We start from the raw sequence: 19,254 nt of genomic DNA, 5'->3' as shown, positions 1-19,254 counted from the left end.
TTGATAGCATTGCATTGTGTAAATGTACCAAACTTTACTTACTTGGTCTCTCTTAATGGCTTTATTTCCCAAGTGTTCTGTTCTTATAATGAGTAATGCTGATGTCCATATCATACCCATTTGTTGTCATTGTCTTTGCTTGTGGTATGTATAAAGATCAATTTTGCTTCAACTGTATGTGGTCAAGTTTATCAAACATTAAAAAGAGACAAAAAGAAAAAATGAATACTCCATCAAAAAGGGGCAGGTTGCTACTCAGCTCTTGCTGACTGTTCACACGTGGAATTTCTCACGAAGACAGAAATCTGGTTTTCTACATGAAATCACTTAAGTGCTGGCAACTGATTCAAAATGTGTGAAAAAAAATTCTGCAGGTCAAAAAGACGTGTATCTGAGAACTGGTTATAGTTTAGTTTGCAACCTTGCTCTAACCCAACTTCCTACCTTGGGGATGATGAATAAAATCAGACTAAATGACCTGATTTTTGCTAGAGGTCACTCGGGTGATAGAACAGGGATAACAACTCAGATTTACGGTAGTTACAACTGGAGAATTTTCTATCCCGCAGAGAATTTCCTACATTTAGGTAAGTGAAGTATCCCATAAACTGTTACATATTATTTAATGGCAGATTTAAAGGCCTGGCTCTGCCTTCAATAATATAAAATGCAATGTAAAAGTATTTTTTACATAGCACATCCTATACCACATCCAAGAAATTATCAATGAAAAGTATAGATCTTTATCCACCCATATAGTAACATTTCAAAAAAGAATTTTAAAACAAAACATGAAACCTCTCTGTATGTTGAAGTGTGTCATCTTCAATTTAACATTTTGAAATTTATAGTCTTTGAAATGTTAATACAATTGACAAAGATACTGGGAAACATTAAACAGTTTTTCTTGTTATGTTACATTTTGCTGTTTTGCTAAATTTGTAGAGGTTTAGAATAAGTTTTTAAAAATCTAGTATTATTGCATGTTAATCACCTTGAGTTAACACTTAGTGTCATTTAGTCTGCTAACAAGAGTCAAAACTTTTGCCAAGTAGCTTCACATTTCAACATTTCTTGCATTAAAACATTATGCTTAGTATGGTGGAAATCCACTTGTACTTTATTTTTATAATTTGTAAGTAGGCATACAAGGTGAATGCAAAGTTGTTTAGAAACAAATTCTTCCTTAGTCAAATGCCAAACCCTGGGTACAACAAAGGCCCACAAAACCAACAGAGAACATGAATTACTTACAGTATTAGATATAACACTAGCAAATGTGGGAGGGGGAAATATGCAAAACAAACATTTTAAAAGGAATCCTTAGTTACCTTATAATGATGAAAGCAGGGACGGAAGAAGGAAGATGCACCAAAGAATACACAATTCATTAACAGAGATTTGTACTTTATTGTAATTTTGCATCCTGAGATAATAAAATTTAATATCTGACAATTGAACAACGACAGAAGCAGCAGTGAAAGTTTCAGAGAGGCAGGTATCCTTCCTTTTGGCACAGGTATATAGGTTGAGTTTTTCCAGGAGAGTCACTCCGGAACTCAAGGGAGAAAAAATTATTCATTCCACAGGCTATATAACAATACAAGATGCATGAAAGTTCTTGGCTTAAATGGACATATTCACTTTTACCCTTTTCTGGTAAAACTGTCTCAACAGTAATCCTCTGCCCCAAAGTAGAAATCCTAGGTTTTTCAGACAGATATTTTGATCAGTGCCCACCTTCTAGCAGGATTTCCTATTTCTGCAGCTGACTCACATTTGTACATTGTTAGTTCAAGGATGGCAAACTAGCTTGTAGATCATATAATTTCAAACATATGTAACTGGTTTCAAAGTCCAGGCATTAAATCAATTTTATACTGTTTGCTTACTATAAAACAAAAAATTAAAAATTAAAGATCAAAGCAAACAAAATAAGCAGGAATAAAAGAAACAGTTGAGAAATTATTGCTTAAGGCAATAATTGCCTTCATCTTGACTTTATACACAGAACTACTTTGAGACTCAGAAATTGGTGTCTACTCCAATGCTAGAAGACAACATTATAACACTTTTCACACTTGTAATCCTGTATATGTGTATATGTATGATTTACATATATACACCCAGATACATTAGCTCAATTATATCATCCTGAAACAGAAAAAAAATGAAGGCAAATTCTAACCTGAAGTTATATAGCCCAGTCTAGCCAAAACACACACACATACTTTAGCATTTCAGTATTTAGGGACTAGGTAAGCAACCTGTGGAGGTCAAATAATTTCGGTTCCTTTATGAAAGTGGCTCCCAACATTTCTGCCATGAGGATTCCTTTATTATTCCTTCCCCATATTTTCAAGTATTTTATTTATTAAACTGCATATAATAGGTTTTCTCATTTAAAAAAATAATTAAAAGCCTAACCACCATTAAGTTTCTGATCAATATAGATAACCAGTGCTGGAACTGAAGAAATAGAAGCAAAATGTGTAAAAATTCTGTCTTAGTTGGCTTGTGCAGTAGGAATGTTATGGGTAAATGTATGATTTCTAGTATACTTTTTGAAATGCTAAAAAAGGTTCAGGATGACCCCACTGCTATTTTCATCTGCCCCAAGTTGAGAACCATTGGTTTATATCCACGTGCTTTTCCTCTCTAAATCAAGTATTGTAACACAATATAACACAATTATAACACAATTATCCATGTTAACACATAACAGATTAATAACAAAATTACTACCCAAACTAGATTAACTGCAATACTCTTTCTGTAAGGTCTGACTGAGAAAGAAAATATAACAACATAGATTTAAAGGACTCTATTTAGAAATTACAAAATTATGATATGCAATATATCCTTCAGTCAATTTCAAAAGCACATTTATATATGAAAAAATCCTCAATTCCCCTGTGAGGTAGGTCCAGATTATTGTCCCCACTTCCACCATGAGGACATGAGGTATAGAGGAATTAAGCAGCAGAGCTAAGAATTAAACCAGAACTGACTTGGGTTTGACTTCTATATCACTTTCCTTTCTAATATTACTAATTTGTTCCAACAGATGTTTTTGAAGAAATGGAAATAATTAAGACACTGAAGCAGATATTGGATGGGATATAAAATTCTTTTTCACATCAATGTCAAGGTGGGTCTTACCATAACTCCACATCTGTTGCAGCCATAATTCTTGCTCAGGTTCCAACTACATATATAGTCAGATTCCACATAGGTAAAGCCCACAGACCTCAGTCCTCAGTTCCTAGGGAAACTACAATCATTCTTATCAGCAGGGAGGTGCTGAGATCTCACAGGCAAAAGGTTCTTTGAGTCTGTATGATATGAACACATACCAGCTAGGTGACTGTTGGCAAATCAAACTTTCATTGTGTGCAAGGCACTGCGAGAATTTCCACGAAGGGTAGTAGATTTGAGAAAAATCATTCTGAGATTCTGTAGAGTAAAAACTTCCTAAGGATTCCTAGTATCACAGAATGTCAGGTAACCTCTAATTTTCTGTCCAGCTCTAGGTTAAATCTCATGATTTTACAGATGAAGAGACTGACATGTAATGTAAGTGACTTGCCTGGAGCACATTAGATCATTTCCTCATATAGTATGAATCTGACAAAGTCCACAGAAAATGGAACATATTCTCAGGTTGCCATCATAAAAATGAAAAGGCTGGCTCAGAATCAGGAAAAAAGAAACTGGGAGCAATATAGGAAGATGTGTATATGTAATATACACACACATACATATATATATTCCACATATTACATGGACAGATATTATTAATAAAATCTATTCATTATTTATTTTCTAGGGAAAAATTTCCAATAGTTCATCATTTAAAGTAACCCAAAGGATTTGACAATTGTTACACAATGGATTAAAGTAGAATTTTATAAGCATAAGAGGACTTAATTTCAGTGAATTTGAGCATCTTATTATCAAATTAGCAAAAAGTATTCCCACTATGTGAAACTGCTCCAATTAAAAGGGTGTATACAAATTTCTACATATCCTCTCAGGTCAATATAGTCAATTCTAATAAAAAACTGTTTGGAGGCTTTAAGTAGTGAAGTCTGATTTTTTGAGTGGTAATTTATAAACAAAATTAAAATGCTAATGATTTTTACAGAGATTTTACATTAAAAAATCCATTTGTTTGAAGACTTACAAATGTTATAGAACTTCATTCAAATTAGATAAAACAAGAATAAATTTCATTAAAATGGTAGAGTGCTAAATAGTAACAGTTTGATTAACTGATCAGACATTAGTGCTTATAGGTCATGATAAGATGAACAGTGTGTTAAATACTTCAGTAGGCTTTAGTAGGGCTTCAGTCAAAGACTATTGTTTTTTCAGGACTATGTTAAATTACATGTTTACTAGCATTAGAGTTATACTAGTTTTATAAGTGACTGATACTTCTATTCTGTAGTATTTTGTCACTAATATATCTCATGATTGGGGAAAACCCAGGAAATAGGCTTTAAATAAGAAATGAAGAAATACAATATACTAGTAAAATATTCTTATATTATACTTAGCTGAAAAGGATGGTTTTAATGTAATGATTTACCAATTCATTTGTTCTGCTTCCTTCAACATAAAATGTTATCTTTATTTAAAGACGACAAGGCACTTCTCCATCTACTTCTAACATTTGACTACAATGGTTTCTTCCTAGATTAGTATAGAGGGTAGAAAGAATCAAAGAGTAGCTGAAAAATGTTAAAGCTTATTTCATTTTATACACAATTTATGCGAGTAGAGATGCATAATGGAAAGTCAGAGAAGGAACAGTTTTAACTTGTAACCTCAAAACTTTGTAAGATTTATATACTTCAGCAGATACATGTTATTTTCTCTGGAAACATCCGTAGCAGGTTTCATAAATGAGTATTATATAACAAAGAAAACTCAAATTTGTTTCTTTAATCTAAAAACAACTGGCACAAAAATACTTGATTAACTTGACGTATTCTATCCTGAGGATATAAGAAAAAAAGTCAGTGAGTGAGAAATTAATGTCCACAGTGTACCCTGTCATTTCAGCATTCACTGCTGCCAATATCACTGAAAAGAAAACAAATCTCTTAAAGGACTCAAAAATATTCAACTGCTAATTAGTCCCCTCCAAAGGAAAAGAGCTTGAAAAAGTAGTCATAGAAGAAAAAAAAAATTGAGTATTTTCTGAGTAGTTCAAGAAAATAAGTCAATCAACATAATGAATAATAAGATAATAAATTTAAGAGTTATTAGAATAGGTTTTAAAATTAAGTTTACACATGCTGGTAAATGTTTTCTATGATAAATACTACTGTAACTTGAATTAAAAACTCTGTTACCTCCAGATGCACTCTATTCCTGTCTCAATATTTGTTTTATAGAAACAATTCACCACTTCCTGCTGTTCTTTGAGCAAAACAAGTGTGATCTATACATGGCAGAAAAAGCTACTATGACCATCATGTGGCCAAATTCTAAGTTTACAGGAAAAAAATGAGATTATAAGGGTTGACTCAAAGTAATTATTCTATCAGTGATAATTAGAAATTTTGTATTATGCTGGAAATCAATTTTGGTATTAAACTGTCACAATCTGAAACATAAACATGATGATATTAGCTGGAACATAAACTACAGATACAATTTTTCCCCGAATTTATCTATAAAACAAGACATTTGGTATACATTTTCAGAGGTTTCCACTTTGTCTATAAAAATACACCTTCAATTTTACAGCAGACAGACAAATGATATTTGCAGGCACACACAATATATTAAAAGTTAGAGATTCTGGGTGGCATGGGGGTAACAGGGTTCTACAGAGAGAGGTGGAAAAGTTGTTCATGCAATTATAATCACATATCAAAAATCTCTTTTTTCCTCTCTTCTTTTACTGGTCCAGGACTGTGGATTTCAAATTAGGCATAAATTTTAAAAGTGGCTTTAAAAGGCTTGACCTTGTATGAAAAAATGATTGCTCTCTTCATTGGGATGAATGTTTGCCTAAAAATAGACTAAAAATAATAAATATAAATAGACTAAAATAAAATAAAATAAATAAAATAAATAAAATAAAATAAATAAAAATAGACTAAAATAATAAATAAAATATTATTCAGTCTCAGAACTTTTATTTTTAACACTAGGAATTACAAATAGTGTCTGCATACAGGCATAAATTTGCAGTTGAACTAATGCAATGTAAAGCTTTCATTATGTTAAAAACTCGAATTCTAGAAGAATTAAGAGTGTCTCCTCTTATTCCAATGTGAAGAGAAATAGAGAAATATGCACATACCAATGAAAAGCCTGCATGTGTGGCTACTTTAGAAACGAAAATATTTTTGTTAAATTCTTGTCTTTCCTCATTAATAATATCCATACCTTTACAAAAGATCCCCAAAATGAGGATTAAGAGTATTTAATCAATTATGAATCTGCCACTTTAGGTAGAACTTTTCAATTAGTTCTCTCTCTTTCTCAAAGTGGATCATAACTCCAGAAAGGGGTTAGCAGTGGCTTTCCTGGGGGTGGGGTCTGCTGCTGCTGCTGCTGCTAAGTCGCTTCAGTCATGTCCGACTCTGTGCGACTCCATAGACGGTAGCCCACCGGGCTCCCTCATCCCTGGGATTCTCCAGGCAAGAACACTGGAGTGGGTTGCCATTTCCTTCTCCAATGCATGAAAGTGAAAAGTGAAAGTGAAGTCCCTCAGTCGTGTCCGACTCTTAGCGAGCTCATGGACTGCAGCCTACCAGGCTCCTCCCTCTATGGGATTTTCCAGGCAAGAGTATTGGAGTGGGGTGGATGGGGTCTAGATACTTCTTAAAACATCTGAAACTTGAGACACTCCTTAAAGGTCATAATCCTGTATATTTCCAAGTGAAGAAAAGGATACATAAAGGGAGACAAATGAGGAGAGTGAGGCTGTGAAATGTGTCAGATGTCAAGTGAATTCTTTTGTAAGTGGAGGACAAAATGGGATGTACTGAACTAAATGGAAAAAATAAGGTTCTTGGTTTCAGGTGCAATGCAGAAGATCTCAGACAATGATTTCAATTTTAATCTTCTCATTACAAAGGGCCATCCTGCCCACACCTGAAATTTTTAACATACTTATTATGGCTTTGCCATAACACAGCATGTTAACAATCTATACATTCAAAAGGATGCTTGCAAACTTCATTCACATTAAAATTTATGCAGAATTGTTGGCAACACATTAAGAATAACAGTACATTCTGTAAACCATGACATATCACATTTTTTTACTTTATGCAAAGAAACAATATTTACAGGTCTTTAGGAGTTTAAATATTTTATCCACTAATATAAGTGATAATTAAGCAAAGTGCAGGACAAAACCAGTGCTATTAATTGCATGTCCTTTAAAAGCAGGTACGAGTAAAACCGTTTCTAAAAGCTACCAAAAGCTTATTTATGTATGTTCAGTAAGGGATTACAGAGCATTAAATAGCCTAGAAAAATGATGCATATTTAGAAACAGTAAGTATGAAAATTATAAGGCAGCATGCTCAGAACATGTTTTTGTTTTTTAAACACCTGCACTGATGTTATATTTAGTGGCAACTATATATATATATATATATATATACACACACACATATATATATATATACATACATACACACACACATATATGTGTGTATTTATTTAAAAATTGACAGTGCAAAATACAAGCCTCATTTAACAACAACAAAAAGGATGTGCAAAATTTCTTCTTAAATCAACACAAATGAAAAGTGTGAGGAGAATATTCTACCATTATAAAGAATAAATTGAACACAGCAAAGGAGACCATCTTCATTCCAAAATCATCTACAAGGCACTAAGGGTAGGAAATGACAGGTAAAACAGAAGTGACTGAATAAAACTCCTCAGTCAGGTCGGAATATGGGATATTTTGGTAAGAATTCTATTAGTATTACCTGTAAAATAAAAATAAACAAGAATATATTGACAAAATTTTACAATTTTACTGCAACTTACACATAACCCCCCAAATCTATAATCACTTCTCACAGGACTATGTTTTGGTCTTATAGTATAAAGCAAGTGAAATATATAAAACAGTTACAAAAGGAACTTACCACAAGTTGTCATTAGATTGGCAATTAAACTGAAAAACATAACCACTTGCTATAGCTAATAGTTTTTATTATCTGATTTACAGTAACCATTTAGTTAACAGAAAAGCAAACCCTATTATATTTTAATGTCTTTCCCATTTTCCCTTGGTTCCCATTTTTTGTAGCAAAGTGGAAGCAATTAAATGGGAAGGATACAAATTTTATTAGAATCTCTAGCAAAAATTTATTAGGATTAGGATTAGAAAAAAATACCTTCACTTATATTACATTTACATATTTTTCAATTACAACAGCTGATATTGGTTGAATATTACTATCTTTTAGAAGCTTTTTTGTAAAAAATACTGTTCAAATGGATTGACTAAAACATTTTAATTTAAAAAAGGTTTGGAAATAAAAATAATATATTTATAAAGTTACACAAAGTTACAATAATTTATACAAGGTTTTACCTACAGAGAATTTTAGATTTGTGGTCATTTGCACATTATCCTCAAAACTATTCAAAGTGGAGAAAGATACATAATAATCCTTACTTATGAAATAGAAATGGAATGTTTATTATTAAATATATATTACATGTCAGCAACTTAAAGTTTGGATAAATTTCATATTCTTTTGAATGTTAATGATACCCTATCTGTCACACTGGCTATATGTGACTTTATGTGTTGTGACTAAGATCGCAGATCTTTCAGTTTAAAAAAACTAGAATCTATAGTTTCTTCACTGAAAGCTATTACTAAATATCAGCTAAGAAAAAAAAAGCCAGGAATATGAATCCAGAAGTCAATTCCTATTTTATGTAAGTTTTGACAAGATTACATTTAGAAATATTTGTTCATCTGTGCCCATCAACATGTGTTATGGTTTGTACCTATGTTAGAAAAAGATTAAGGTTTTACCAGGTTTTCATCTGAGCATAGTAGCTAAAGTTTTTCTAAGATGTAAATAACTGTCAGCTTTCAAGATATTTTATGTTGGCTACAAACCTAAAAATGTGGAAGGAAACCTCTATGTTCCAAATGACAAAAGTTCAAGCTGAGAAGAAAAAAGGTAGAAAGAAGATGTGACAAATGATAAATACAGTAAAATGTAACATTCAGGATGGAATCCAAAAATATGCAATTAAAGATAACTGCATACTTACATACTCCATCATATTGCTAGTTTCACATTTCCTTTTAGTCAACTTCCAGTGCAAAGCAAGCTAAGAAGGTAAAGTTTGTTAAGAATTTTAACAACAATTTATACTAATTATTACCTACACATTTGAATAAACCACTGAACAACAATCCAGGAATAAGATACTTTTAAAAATACTTTGTAAAGAACAAATATTAAAAAGTGAGTATTCTCTAATTCATGCTTTTGTGGCTGACAATTTTCCATTTTTTCAATTTATTAATGCAAATATGAATGGAATACTTATTTGCTTAAACTTTCTTACCTTGTGATACAATCTGTTATTTTCCCATTCTAACAACTTTTGAATTGATCTTCTGGTCTATAAGAAAGAATCAAGACTTTGTTACAAGATGAAGAGCTTTGTAAACTATGTGTATATTCTTCTGCTTACTTGTAAGATCCCATTATTTTCTCCTCTTGCCTTTTCTTTTCAAAACAAAATATGTACAAATTACTCTGTGTTGTGAGTCCATTAACTGGACTATATAAAAACATTACCAGTACTGCTAGTAGTCCATTTATGAACCTAAATCTAGACTTTCGTGTATCTTTTCACAAGGTTAGTTTTTTAACATACATATAATATGCCAAGCTAATCTGATTACTCATCAAATGTTTTCCTATCAGAGTTCTTTGCATAATATCTGACAAATAGTAGTCAAGGTCTACAAGTTGAGTAAAACAAACCAACATATATCAGAATTTCCACTGAAAAGAAGTACAAAATCAGGCAGTTGAAAAATTTGTATTTAGAGGAAAAAATAAAAACAAGAGAAGCAGCACTGTAGTAAACAGGAAGACAGAGGCTGAGTTTCTCATTTGGAGTGCATGTATTTTGAAAGGAATAAGAAAAGTTTGCAAAATGTTCCAAAACATTAAAATTAAAGACTGTTAGGCATTTTTTATTTTTAACCAAACTTGGGTCTCCTGCATTGCAGGTGGATTCTTTACCATCTGAGCCATCAGGGAATCACAATAAATGGAGAGAGACTAAATATTTTCCTCCTAAGATTAGGAACAAGATAAGGATGTCTCCTCCCGCTAGTTTTATTCAACAGCATATAGATGTTATAGCCAGGGCAATTAGACAAGAATAATAAAGGCATCCAAATTGTAAAAGGAAACATGAAACCATCTTCATTTGCAGAGGACATGATCTTGTATAGAGAAAACCCTAAGGAATCTAAAACACTACTTGAACTAATAAGTAAGAATTCTGGCCCCCATGATCTTCACTTCCTGGAGTTACACCTGTGAATGTTACACTACATTGCAAAAGGGACATTGCAATTGTAATTAAAGTTATTAATCATTTGCCTTTAGAATAGGGAGATTATTCTAGATTATTCTGGCAGACTCAACGTAATTCCATGAACCCATAAAAGCAGAGAATTTTCTCCAGCTGATGGAAGAATAGCCAGAGGGGTCTGAAACATAAGAAGTACTCGAACCATCATTGCTGGCTTTAAGATGGAAAGGTCATATAGAAAGTCTAAGGAGGAAATGATTTCTGAAATCTGAAAGAGCTTGGGAGTAAATTCTTTCCCAGAATCTCCAGAAAGGAATGCAGCTTTGCCAGCACCTTGATTTTGGCCTTGTAAGATTCTAATTAAAAAAAAAAAATGTGAAAGTGAAGTCGCTCAGTTGTGTCTGACTCTTTGTGAATAAGAGAACCCAATTAAGCCACACTGTACCTAGACTTCTGACTGTGAATTAATAAATAGTGTTAAGTCATTAAGTTTGTGGAAATTTGGTATGCTAGATAGAAAAGTAATACAAGGTTCTTACATATAAAAATCAATTTTATTTCCATATACTATCAATGACCAATCTAAAAAAGAAAGTAAAAGATTAATCCCATTCACAATAGATTTTTCTTTTCATATGTTAATCCCGTCCTCCTAAAAAAGAAAGTAAAAGATTAATCCCATTCACAATAGATTTTTCTTTTCATATGTTAATCCCATCCTCCTAATTTATCCCTATTCACAACAGATTTAAGTATAAAATATTTAGGAATAAATTTAACAAAAGAAGTATAAGATGTGTAAGGTGAAAACTAAAATACATTGCTAAAAGAAATTCCCTGGTGGTCCAGGGAGCCTGGGTTGGATCCCTGGTTGGGAAACTAAGATCCTGTAAGCTGCACAGTGTGGCCAAATAAAAACTCCAAGCAAAAAACATTGCTAAAGTAAATTTCAAAAGAGGTAAATAAATGGAAAATATCCCATATATATGTATATGTATATATATATATATATGTATATATTCATGAGTTAGTTCTCACATTGACATTCTGGGTGGGCTCTTACTAACTTGAGGTTATATTTGACACATAAAAACTTTTAATTTGATTAAGTCAAATTTATCTTTTAAAATAGCATATGCACAAAATTAACTCAAAATGGATCAAAGACCAAGTCATTAAGAAATGAAACATTAAAACAACTAGAAGAAAACACAGGAGTACATCTTTTAAATCTTGAGTTAGGCAAAGCCCCCTTAAGATATGATATAAAAGGTACAAGCAAGACTATTTTAAAAGTTAATTTTGTTAGTTTGGGCAGACAGTGAAAATAGGTAGATCCCATTTTCCATAGTTCTGTGCAATAAAAGGCCTAAATCAAGTGGGTGATGTCAGGAGAGCAGCAACTATTTCCCTACCCACAGCTTCTGAAAAATAGGCAGGATAGTTGGCAAAGAATGAGTCCCTCTTTCTACAACATCTATGTTGTAGGTGAGCTGTTACAGCTGCTCTTACAACTGAGTGGCAGTTGCTATCTTCCCAGTGTCCTATGGCAGACATATTCTGGGTAGATATGAGAGATGGGGAATATTAGAAGACCCCACTCTCCCTGGCTTTAGGTTAAGAAAAAATCCACAACTAGTATCATACTAAATGGTGAAAGATTGAAAGCTTTTCCTCTAAAATAGAAAGAAGACAATGATTGCCACTTTTATTCAACATATTACTGGAAATTCTAGACAGAGAAATTAAGCAAGAAAAGAAATAAAAGGCATCCAAATCAAAGAGGAAGAAATAAAATTATCTCTCTTTGAAGGTGACATTATATTATGTGTAGAAAACCTTAAAGAACCCACAAAAAACCATGTTAGAGCTAGCTAACAAATTCAGGAACATTTCAGAATATGAAATCAACATGCAAAATTCAGATGCATTTCTATATAACAGCAGTAAACAATTCAAAAAAGGAATTAAGAAAATACAATATTTCCAATAGTATCAACAGAAGAAAATATTTAATAAATTTAAGCAAGGAGGCAAAAGACTTGTACACATAAAATTATAATTTTATAAATTTTAATGATACTAAAAGAAATTAAAGACTTAAATAAATGTAAAGAATCCTGTGTTCATAAATTGAATCCTGTGTTCAAAAATCACAACTCAACAACAAATAACTAAACAAGCTAGTTACAAAATGGGCAAAGTACCTAATATACAAATGGTCAATAAGCAAATGTAAAATGCTCAACACTACCAGTCATTAAGGAAATACAAATCAAAACCACAATGAGATATCACTTCACACTCATTATGGTGGCTATTATCAGTAAAATGGAGAATAGTGAATGTTGGTGAAGATCTGGAGAAACTGGAAACCTTGTGCACAACTTACCAGAGTAGAAATGCAGAAGAGGAAAACTGTGTGGGAACTAGGACTAGGATAGCAATTTTCGTTGTTGCTGTTTGATATCAACACCTGAACTTTAATTAACAAATTGCTGGAAGCTCAGTGGGGACAAGTTTGAGAGTTCAAAATTCCAAAGGGGTCCCGTCTTGGTGGAGACTCCCACACTTTTATGACTTTATTACCAGGAGACCTATCATGTTCTCACAGTGATTGCAAAAAATCCCCTCATCCTTCCAGCAGGAGAAAGGGAAGAACAGTCAGTCACATTTATATATGCCCAGAACATTCTGTTCTTCTTAGCAAAGCCTGTTCTCCAGAGAAACTACTGTACCAGAGCCGAATCTACTGGTATATTAAGAGCCTAACCAATCTTGGAGAAGGCAACACACAACTCTAGCATCCTCTAGCTTTCCTGTCCCACCTAAAGGGGAAAACAAAACAACAAAAAATCTGAGAAGCACTTCTGTAGGGTACAGCCCAGGAGCACAGGCTCAATAAAAAAATTAAGCCTAGACATAATACTATTGGAGAAGTAAATGGCAACCCACTCCAGTGTTCTTGCCTGGAGAGTCCCAGGGATGGGGGAGCCTGGTGGGCTGCCGTCTATGGGGTCACACAGAGTCAGACACGACTGCAATGACTTAGCAACTGACTTAGCAGACATAATACTATAGAACATGTCCAGTCCCCCAAAACCTTGTTTAATCGTTAAGTTGTGTCCTACTCTTTGAAACCCCATGTACTGTAGCCTGTCAGGCTCCACTGTCCATGGGGTTCCCCAGGCAGAAATACTGAAATGGGTTGCCATTTCTTTGTACTTGGGATCTTCCCAACCCAGGGATTGAACCTGTGTCTCCTGCATTGGCAGATGGATTCTTTACCACTGAGCCACCAGAGAATCCTCCTTCCCCAGCACCTTACCACTACATCAATAGGGCTTCTGTATTATAGTACAAGGAATACAATTAAAAGACCTGTGCATCTCAGGTGATATCTAAGAAGTCTGTAGGGAAATTCAAGGAAAATAGGCCAGACAAAAACAAGGACACTAAGAAAAGTTTAGCCTTCGATTTCTAATAGCTATGTGCATGCGTGCTCATTTGTGTCGAACTCTTTACAACCTCACAGACTGTAGCTCTCCAGGCTCCAATGTTCCTAGAATTTTCCAGGTGAGAATACTGCAGTGTACTGCCATTTCCTATTCTAGGGGATCTTTCTGACTCAGGGATCAAACTCGTGTCTCCTGCATTGGCAGGCGGATTTTTTATCATTGCACCACCTGGGAAGCCCTGTGACAGCTACAGTAAACAGTAAACACAGTCAAACAAAAAAATAAAATCTCACTTTAAAGGCCCATTCTCAGTTCCTTTTACCTAGGACATCATGTATAGCTTTCAAACAAAAATCAGAAGTCATACTAAAAGACAAAAAGTTTGGAAAGACAGAGCAAGCATTAGAATCAGACTCAGAAATAGCAGAGATGTTGAAATGATCAGACTGGGAATATAAATCAACTATGAAAAATATACTACATGCTCTAATGAAAAAAGTGGATAACATGAAAGAGTAGATGGATAATGTTAGAAGATAAATGGAAACTATAAGAAAAAAATCAAAAGGAAATGGCAGAGAGCCAAAATATCAACAGAAATGAAGAATGCCTTTGATGGGCTCATCAATGATTGGAAATGGCTGAAGAAACCACTAATGAAGATTGAAGGCATATCAGTAGAAACTTACAAAACTAGAAGAAAAAGAAAAAAGAAAAACAAAACAGAATATCCAAGAACTATGGGACAATTACAAAAGGAGCAATAGACCCATAATAGAAACTCTACTTCTGTGCCACCAGGGAAGCCCTACATAATAGAAATATCAGAAGGTAGAGAGAAAAAAGAGGAGATGAAATAGTTAAAGCAATAATGACAATTCAATTTCCCCAAATTAATGAAAGGCATCATGCTCACAGATAGAAAAAGCTCAGAATACAAAGCTGGATGGTGGTGGTAGTTTAGTCACTAAGTTGTGTCCCGACTGTTGTGACCCCATGGAGTGTAGCCTGCCAGGTTCCTTTGTCCATAGGATTCTCCAGGCGAGAATACTGGAGTGGGTTGTCATTTCCTTCTCCAACAAAGCTAGATAAATACTCCAAAATCTACACCTAATAATCTCGTATTCAAACTACAGAAAGTCAAGGAAAAATGTTCAAAGATGTTAGGGGAGCAAATACCTTACATATAAAGAAGCAAGGATAAGAGTCATATTAGCCACCTCCTTAGAAACTATGCAAGCAAAGAAAAAAGTGGAATGAAATGTTTAATGTTTTAAAATAAAATACTACCAACCTAGAATTCCATCTGTGCCCAGCAAAACTGTCCTTCAAAGATCAAAGAGAAATAAAGACTAAGACAAAAAATTAAGGGCCTCTGTTGCTACTAGACCCTCCTTGTTTAGTTTCTAAATAACTTATTTTAACATAAATAACTTATTAAACTTATGTTAAAATAAGTTATTTAGAAAGAAGTAAAACACTACAAGTAAGAAATCTGGATCTACATAAAGAAAGAGTGTTAGAGAAGAAACAAATGGATGTAAAATAAAATCTTTCATTTCTTCTATTCTCAACTGATCTAATAGCAGTTTGTTAATAACAATAATGTAGTCCATGATTATAGCTTATGGATAAGTAAAGTGAATGACAGTAATGATATAAGGGATGGGAGGGAGGAGCTGGGAATATTCTATAATAAGGCAATTGTTCTACCTGGGAAGTGGTACTGTGTTATTTGAAAGGGGACCTGGGTTGGTTTTATATGTATATATATTGCAAACTCTCTTGCTAGGGAGCAACCACTAAAAAGATTAAAAAGTAGGATTAGTGATATAGTAAGGGAAGATAAATGATACTGTCATACAAAAATAATTAAACAGAAGTCAAAAAGACTGCAAGACAAAAATATGAACAAAGAACAAGAGTAATGAATAGAAAACAGTAACAAACATGGTAAATATTAGTCAAATTATAACAATAATCACTTTAAATATCAAAGGTCTAAATATATCAGTTCAAAAACACAGACTGTCTAGGTTCGATGCAGGATACAGGATGCTTGGGGCTGGTGCACTGGGATGACCCAGAGAGATGTTATGGGGAGGGAGGTGGGAGGGGGGTTCAGGATTGGGAACATGTGTACACCCATGGCAGATTCATGTTGATATATGGCAAAAGCAATATAATATTGTAAAGTAAATAAATAAATAAACAGAGACTGTCAGAAGGGATCAAGAAATAAAACAACTAAGTGCTGTTTACAAGACAACCACTTTAAATATGAAGACATAAGAACTATAAGTAAAAAGATGGAGAAAGATACACCATAGTAATACTAATCAAAGGAAAGCTAGAGTCACTTTAGTAATTTTAAACAAAGCATACTTCAGAGTAAGGAAAATATTCAGAAATAAAGAGAGATATTACATAATGAAAAAGGGTCAACTTTCTAAGACATAACAATTCTTGAATGTGAATGTGAAGTTGCTCAGTCGTGTCTGACTCTGTAACCCCATGGACTGTAGCCTACCAGGCTCCTCTGTCCATGGGATTTTCCAGGCAATAGTACTGGAGTGGACTGCCGTTTCCTTCTTCAAGGGATCTTCCCAACCCAGGGATTGAACCTGGGTCTCCTGCATTGTAGACAGATGCTTTACTGTCTTGAGCCACCAGGGAAGTCTTAATTGAACAATTCTTAACTGAATTTAACTCAGATGACCATTATATCTACTACTGTGGGCAAGAATCCCTTAGAAGAAATGGAATAGCCATCAGTCAACAAAAGAGCCTGAAATGCATTACTTGGATGCAATCTCAAAAACGACATAATGATCTCTGTTTGTTTCCAAGGCAAACCATTCAATATCATGGTAATCCAAGTCTATGCCCCAGCCAGTAACGCTGAAAAAGCTGACGTTGAATGGTTCTATGAAGACCTACAAGACCTTCTAGAACTAACAACCAAAAAAGATGTCCTTTTCATTATAGGGGACTGGAATGCAAAAGCAGGAAGTCAAGAAACACCTGGAGTAACAGGCAAATCTGGCCTTGGGAGTACAGAATGAAGCAGGGCAAAGGCTAATACAGTTTTGCCAAGAGAATGCACTGATCATAGAAAACACCCTCTTCCAACAACACAAGAGAAGACTCTACACATGGACATAACTACATGGTCAATATAGAAATCAGACTGATTATATTCTTTGCAGCCAAAGATGGAGAAGCTCTATACATTCAGCAAAAACAAGACTGGGAGCTGACTGTGGCTCAGATCATGAATGCCTTTTTGCCAAATTCAGACTTAAATTGAAGAAAGTAGGGAAAACCACTAGACCATTTAGGTATGACCTAAATCAAATCCCTTATAGTTATACAGTGGAAGGGAGAAATGGATTCAAGGGATTAGATTTGATAGAGAGAGTGCCTAATGAACTATGGACGGAGGTTCATGACAACATTTTACAGGAGACAGGGAGCAAGACCATCCCCAAGAAAAAGAAATACAAAAAAGCAAAATGGCTATCTGAGGAGGCCTTACAAATAGCTGTGAAAAGAAGAGAAGTGAAAGGCAAAGGAGAAAAGGAAAGATATTCCCACTTGAATGCACAGTTCCAAAGAACAGCAAAGAGAGATAAGAAAGGCTTCATGAGTGATCAATGCAAAGAAATAGAGGAAAAAATAGAATGGGAAAGACTAAAGATCTCTTCAAGAAAATTAGAGATACCAAGGGAATATTTCACGCAAAGAAGGGCTCAATAAAGGACAGAAATGGTATGGACTTAACAGAAGCAGAAGATATTAAGAAGAGGTGGCAAGAATACACAGAAGAACTGTACAAAAAAGATCTTCACGACCAAGATAATCACGATGGTGTGATCACTCACCTAGAGCCAGACATTCTGGAATGTGAAGTCAAGTGGGCCTTAGGAAGCATCACTGCAAACAAAGCTAGTGGAGGTAATGGAATTCCAGTTGAGCGGTTTCAAATCCTGAAAGATGATGCTGTGAAAGTGCTGCACTCAATATGCCAGCAAATTTGGAAAACTCAGCAGTGGCCACAGGACTGGAAAAGGTCAGTTTTCATTCCAATCCCAAAGAAAGGCAATGCCAAAGAATGCTCAAACTACCACACAATTGCACTCATCTCACATGCTAGTAAAGTAATGCTCAAAATTCTCCAAGCCAGGCTTCAACGTAAGTGAAGCATGAAATTCCAGATGTTCAAGCTGGTTTTAGAAAAGGCAGAGGAACCAGAGATCAAATTGGCAACATCCGCTGGATCACTGAAAAGGCCAGAGAGTTTTAGAAAAACATGTATTTCTGCTTTATTGACGATGCCAAAGCCTTTGACTATGTGGATCACAATAAGCTGTAGAAAATTCTGGAAGATATAGGTATATCAGACCACCTGACCTGCCTCTTGAGAAACCTGTATGCAGGTCAGGAAGCAACAGTTAGAACTGGACATGGAACAACAGACTGGTTCCAAATAGGAAAAGGAAGACGTCAAGGCTGTATATTGTCACCCTGCTTATTTAACTTATATGCAGAGTACATCATGAGAAATGCTGGGCTGGAGGAAGCACAAGCTGGAATCAAGATTGCTGGGAGAAATATCAATAACCTCAGATATGCAGATGACACCACCCTTATGGCAGAAAGTGAAGAAGAACTAAAGAGCCTCTTGATGAAAGTGAAAGAGGAGAGCGAAAAAGTTGGCTTAAAGCTCAACATTCAGAAAACTAAGATAATGGCATCCAGTTCGATCACTTCATGGCAAATAGATGGAGAAACAGTGGAAACAGTGGCAGACTTTACTTTTGTGGGCTCCAAAATCACTGCAGATGGTGATTGCAGCCATGAAGTTAAAAGACACTCCTTGGAAGAAAAGTTATGATCAACCTAGATAGCATATTAAAAAAGTAGAGACATTACTTTGCCAATAAAGTTCCATCTAGTCAAGGCTATTATTTTTCCAGTAGTCCTTGTATGGATGTGAGAGTTAGACTATAGAGAAAGCTGAGTGCCAAACAATTGATGCTTTTGAACTGTGGTGTTAGAGAAGACTCTTGAGAGTCCCTTGGACTGCAAGGACATCCAACCAGCCTATCCTAAAGGAAATCAGTCCTGAATATTCATTGAAGGACTGATGTTGAAGCTGAAACTCCAATACTTTGGCCACCTGATGCGAAGAACTGACTCATTTGAAAAGACCCTGATGCTGGGA

General features: G+C 34.4%; 1 protein-coding gene across 3 annotated transcripts in view; it reads right to left on the bottom strand.

Annotated features, from left to right (window-relative positions):
• Positions 1-1,390: 1,390 nt before the first annotated feature.
• CHIC1 (cysteine rich hydrophobic domain 1) overlaps positions 1,391-19,254 on the bottom strand; it is a 46,813-nt gene continuing 28,949 nt past the window's right edge. Inside the window, exons 4-7 of one of the 3 annotated variants that reach the window (XM_042242424.2) lie at positions 9,583-9,639; positions 9,283-9,342; positions 9,125-9,173; positions 1,391-7,970 (exon numbers count right to left, since the gene is read on the bottom strand). In XM_042242424.2, coding sequence (XP_042098358.1) covers positions 9,147-9,173; positions 9,283-9,342; positions 9,583-9,639 — 144 coding nt within the window. In that variant the 3' untranslated portion in view covers positions 1,391-7,970; positions 9,125-9,146. The remainder of the gene's footprint in view (positions 7,971-9,124; positions 9,174-9,282; positions 9,343-9,582; positions 9,640-19,254) is intronic. The other 2 variants (XM_004022195.5, XM_042242425.2) reach the window with 2 other exon arrangements.

This window comes from Ovis aries, chromosome X (genome assembly GCF_016772045.2).
Source record: "Ovis aries strain OAR_USU_Benz2616 breed Rambouillet chromosome X, ARS-UI_Ramb_v3.0, whole genome shotgun sequence".
NCBI classification, from domain to species: domain Eukaryota; kingdom Metazoa; phylum Chordata; class Mammalia; order Artiodactyla; family Bovidae; genus Ovis; species Ovis aries.
This window is presented reverse-complemented; position numbering and strand designations above follow the sequence as displayed.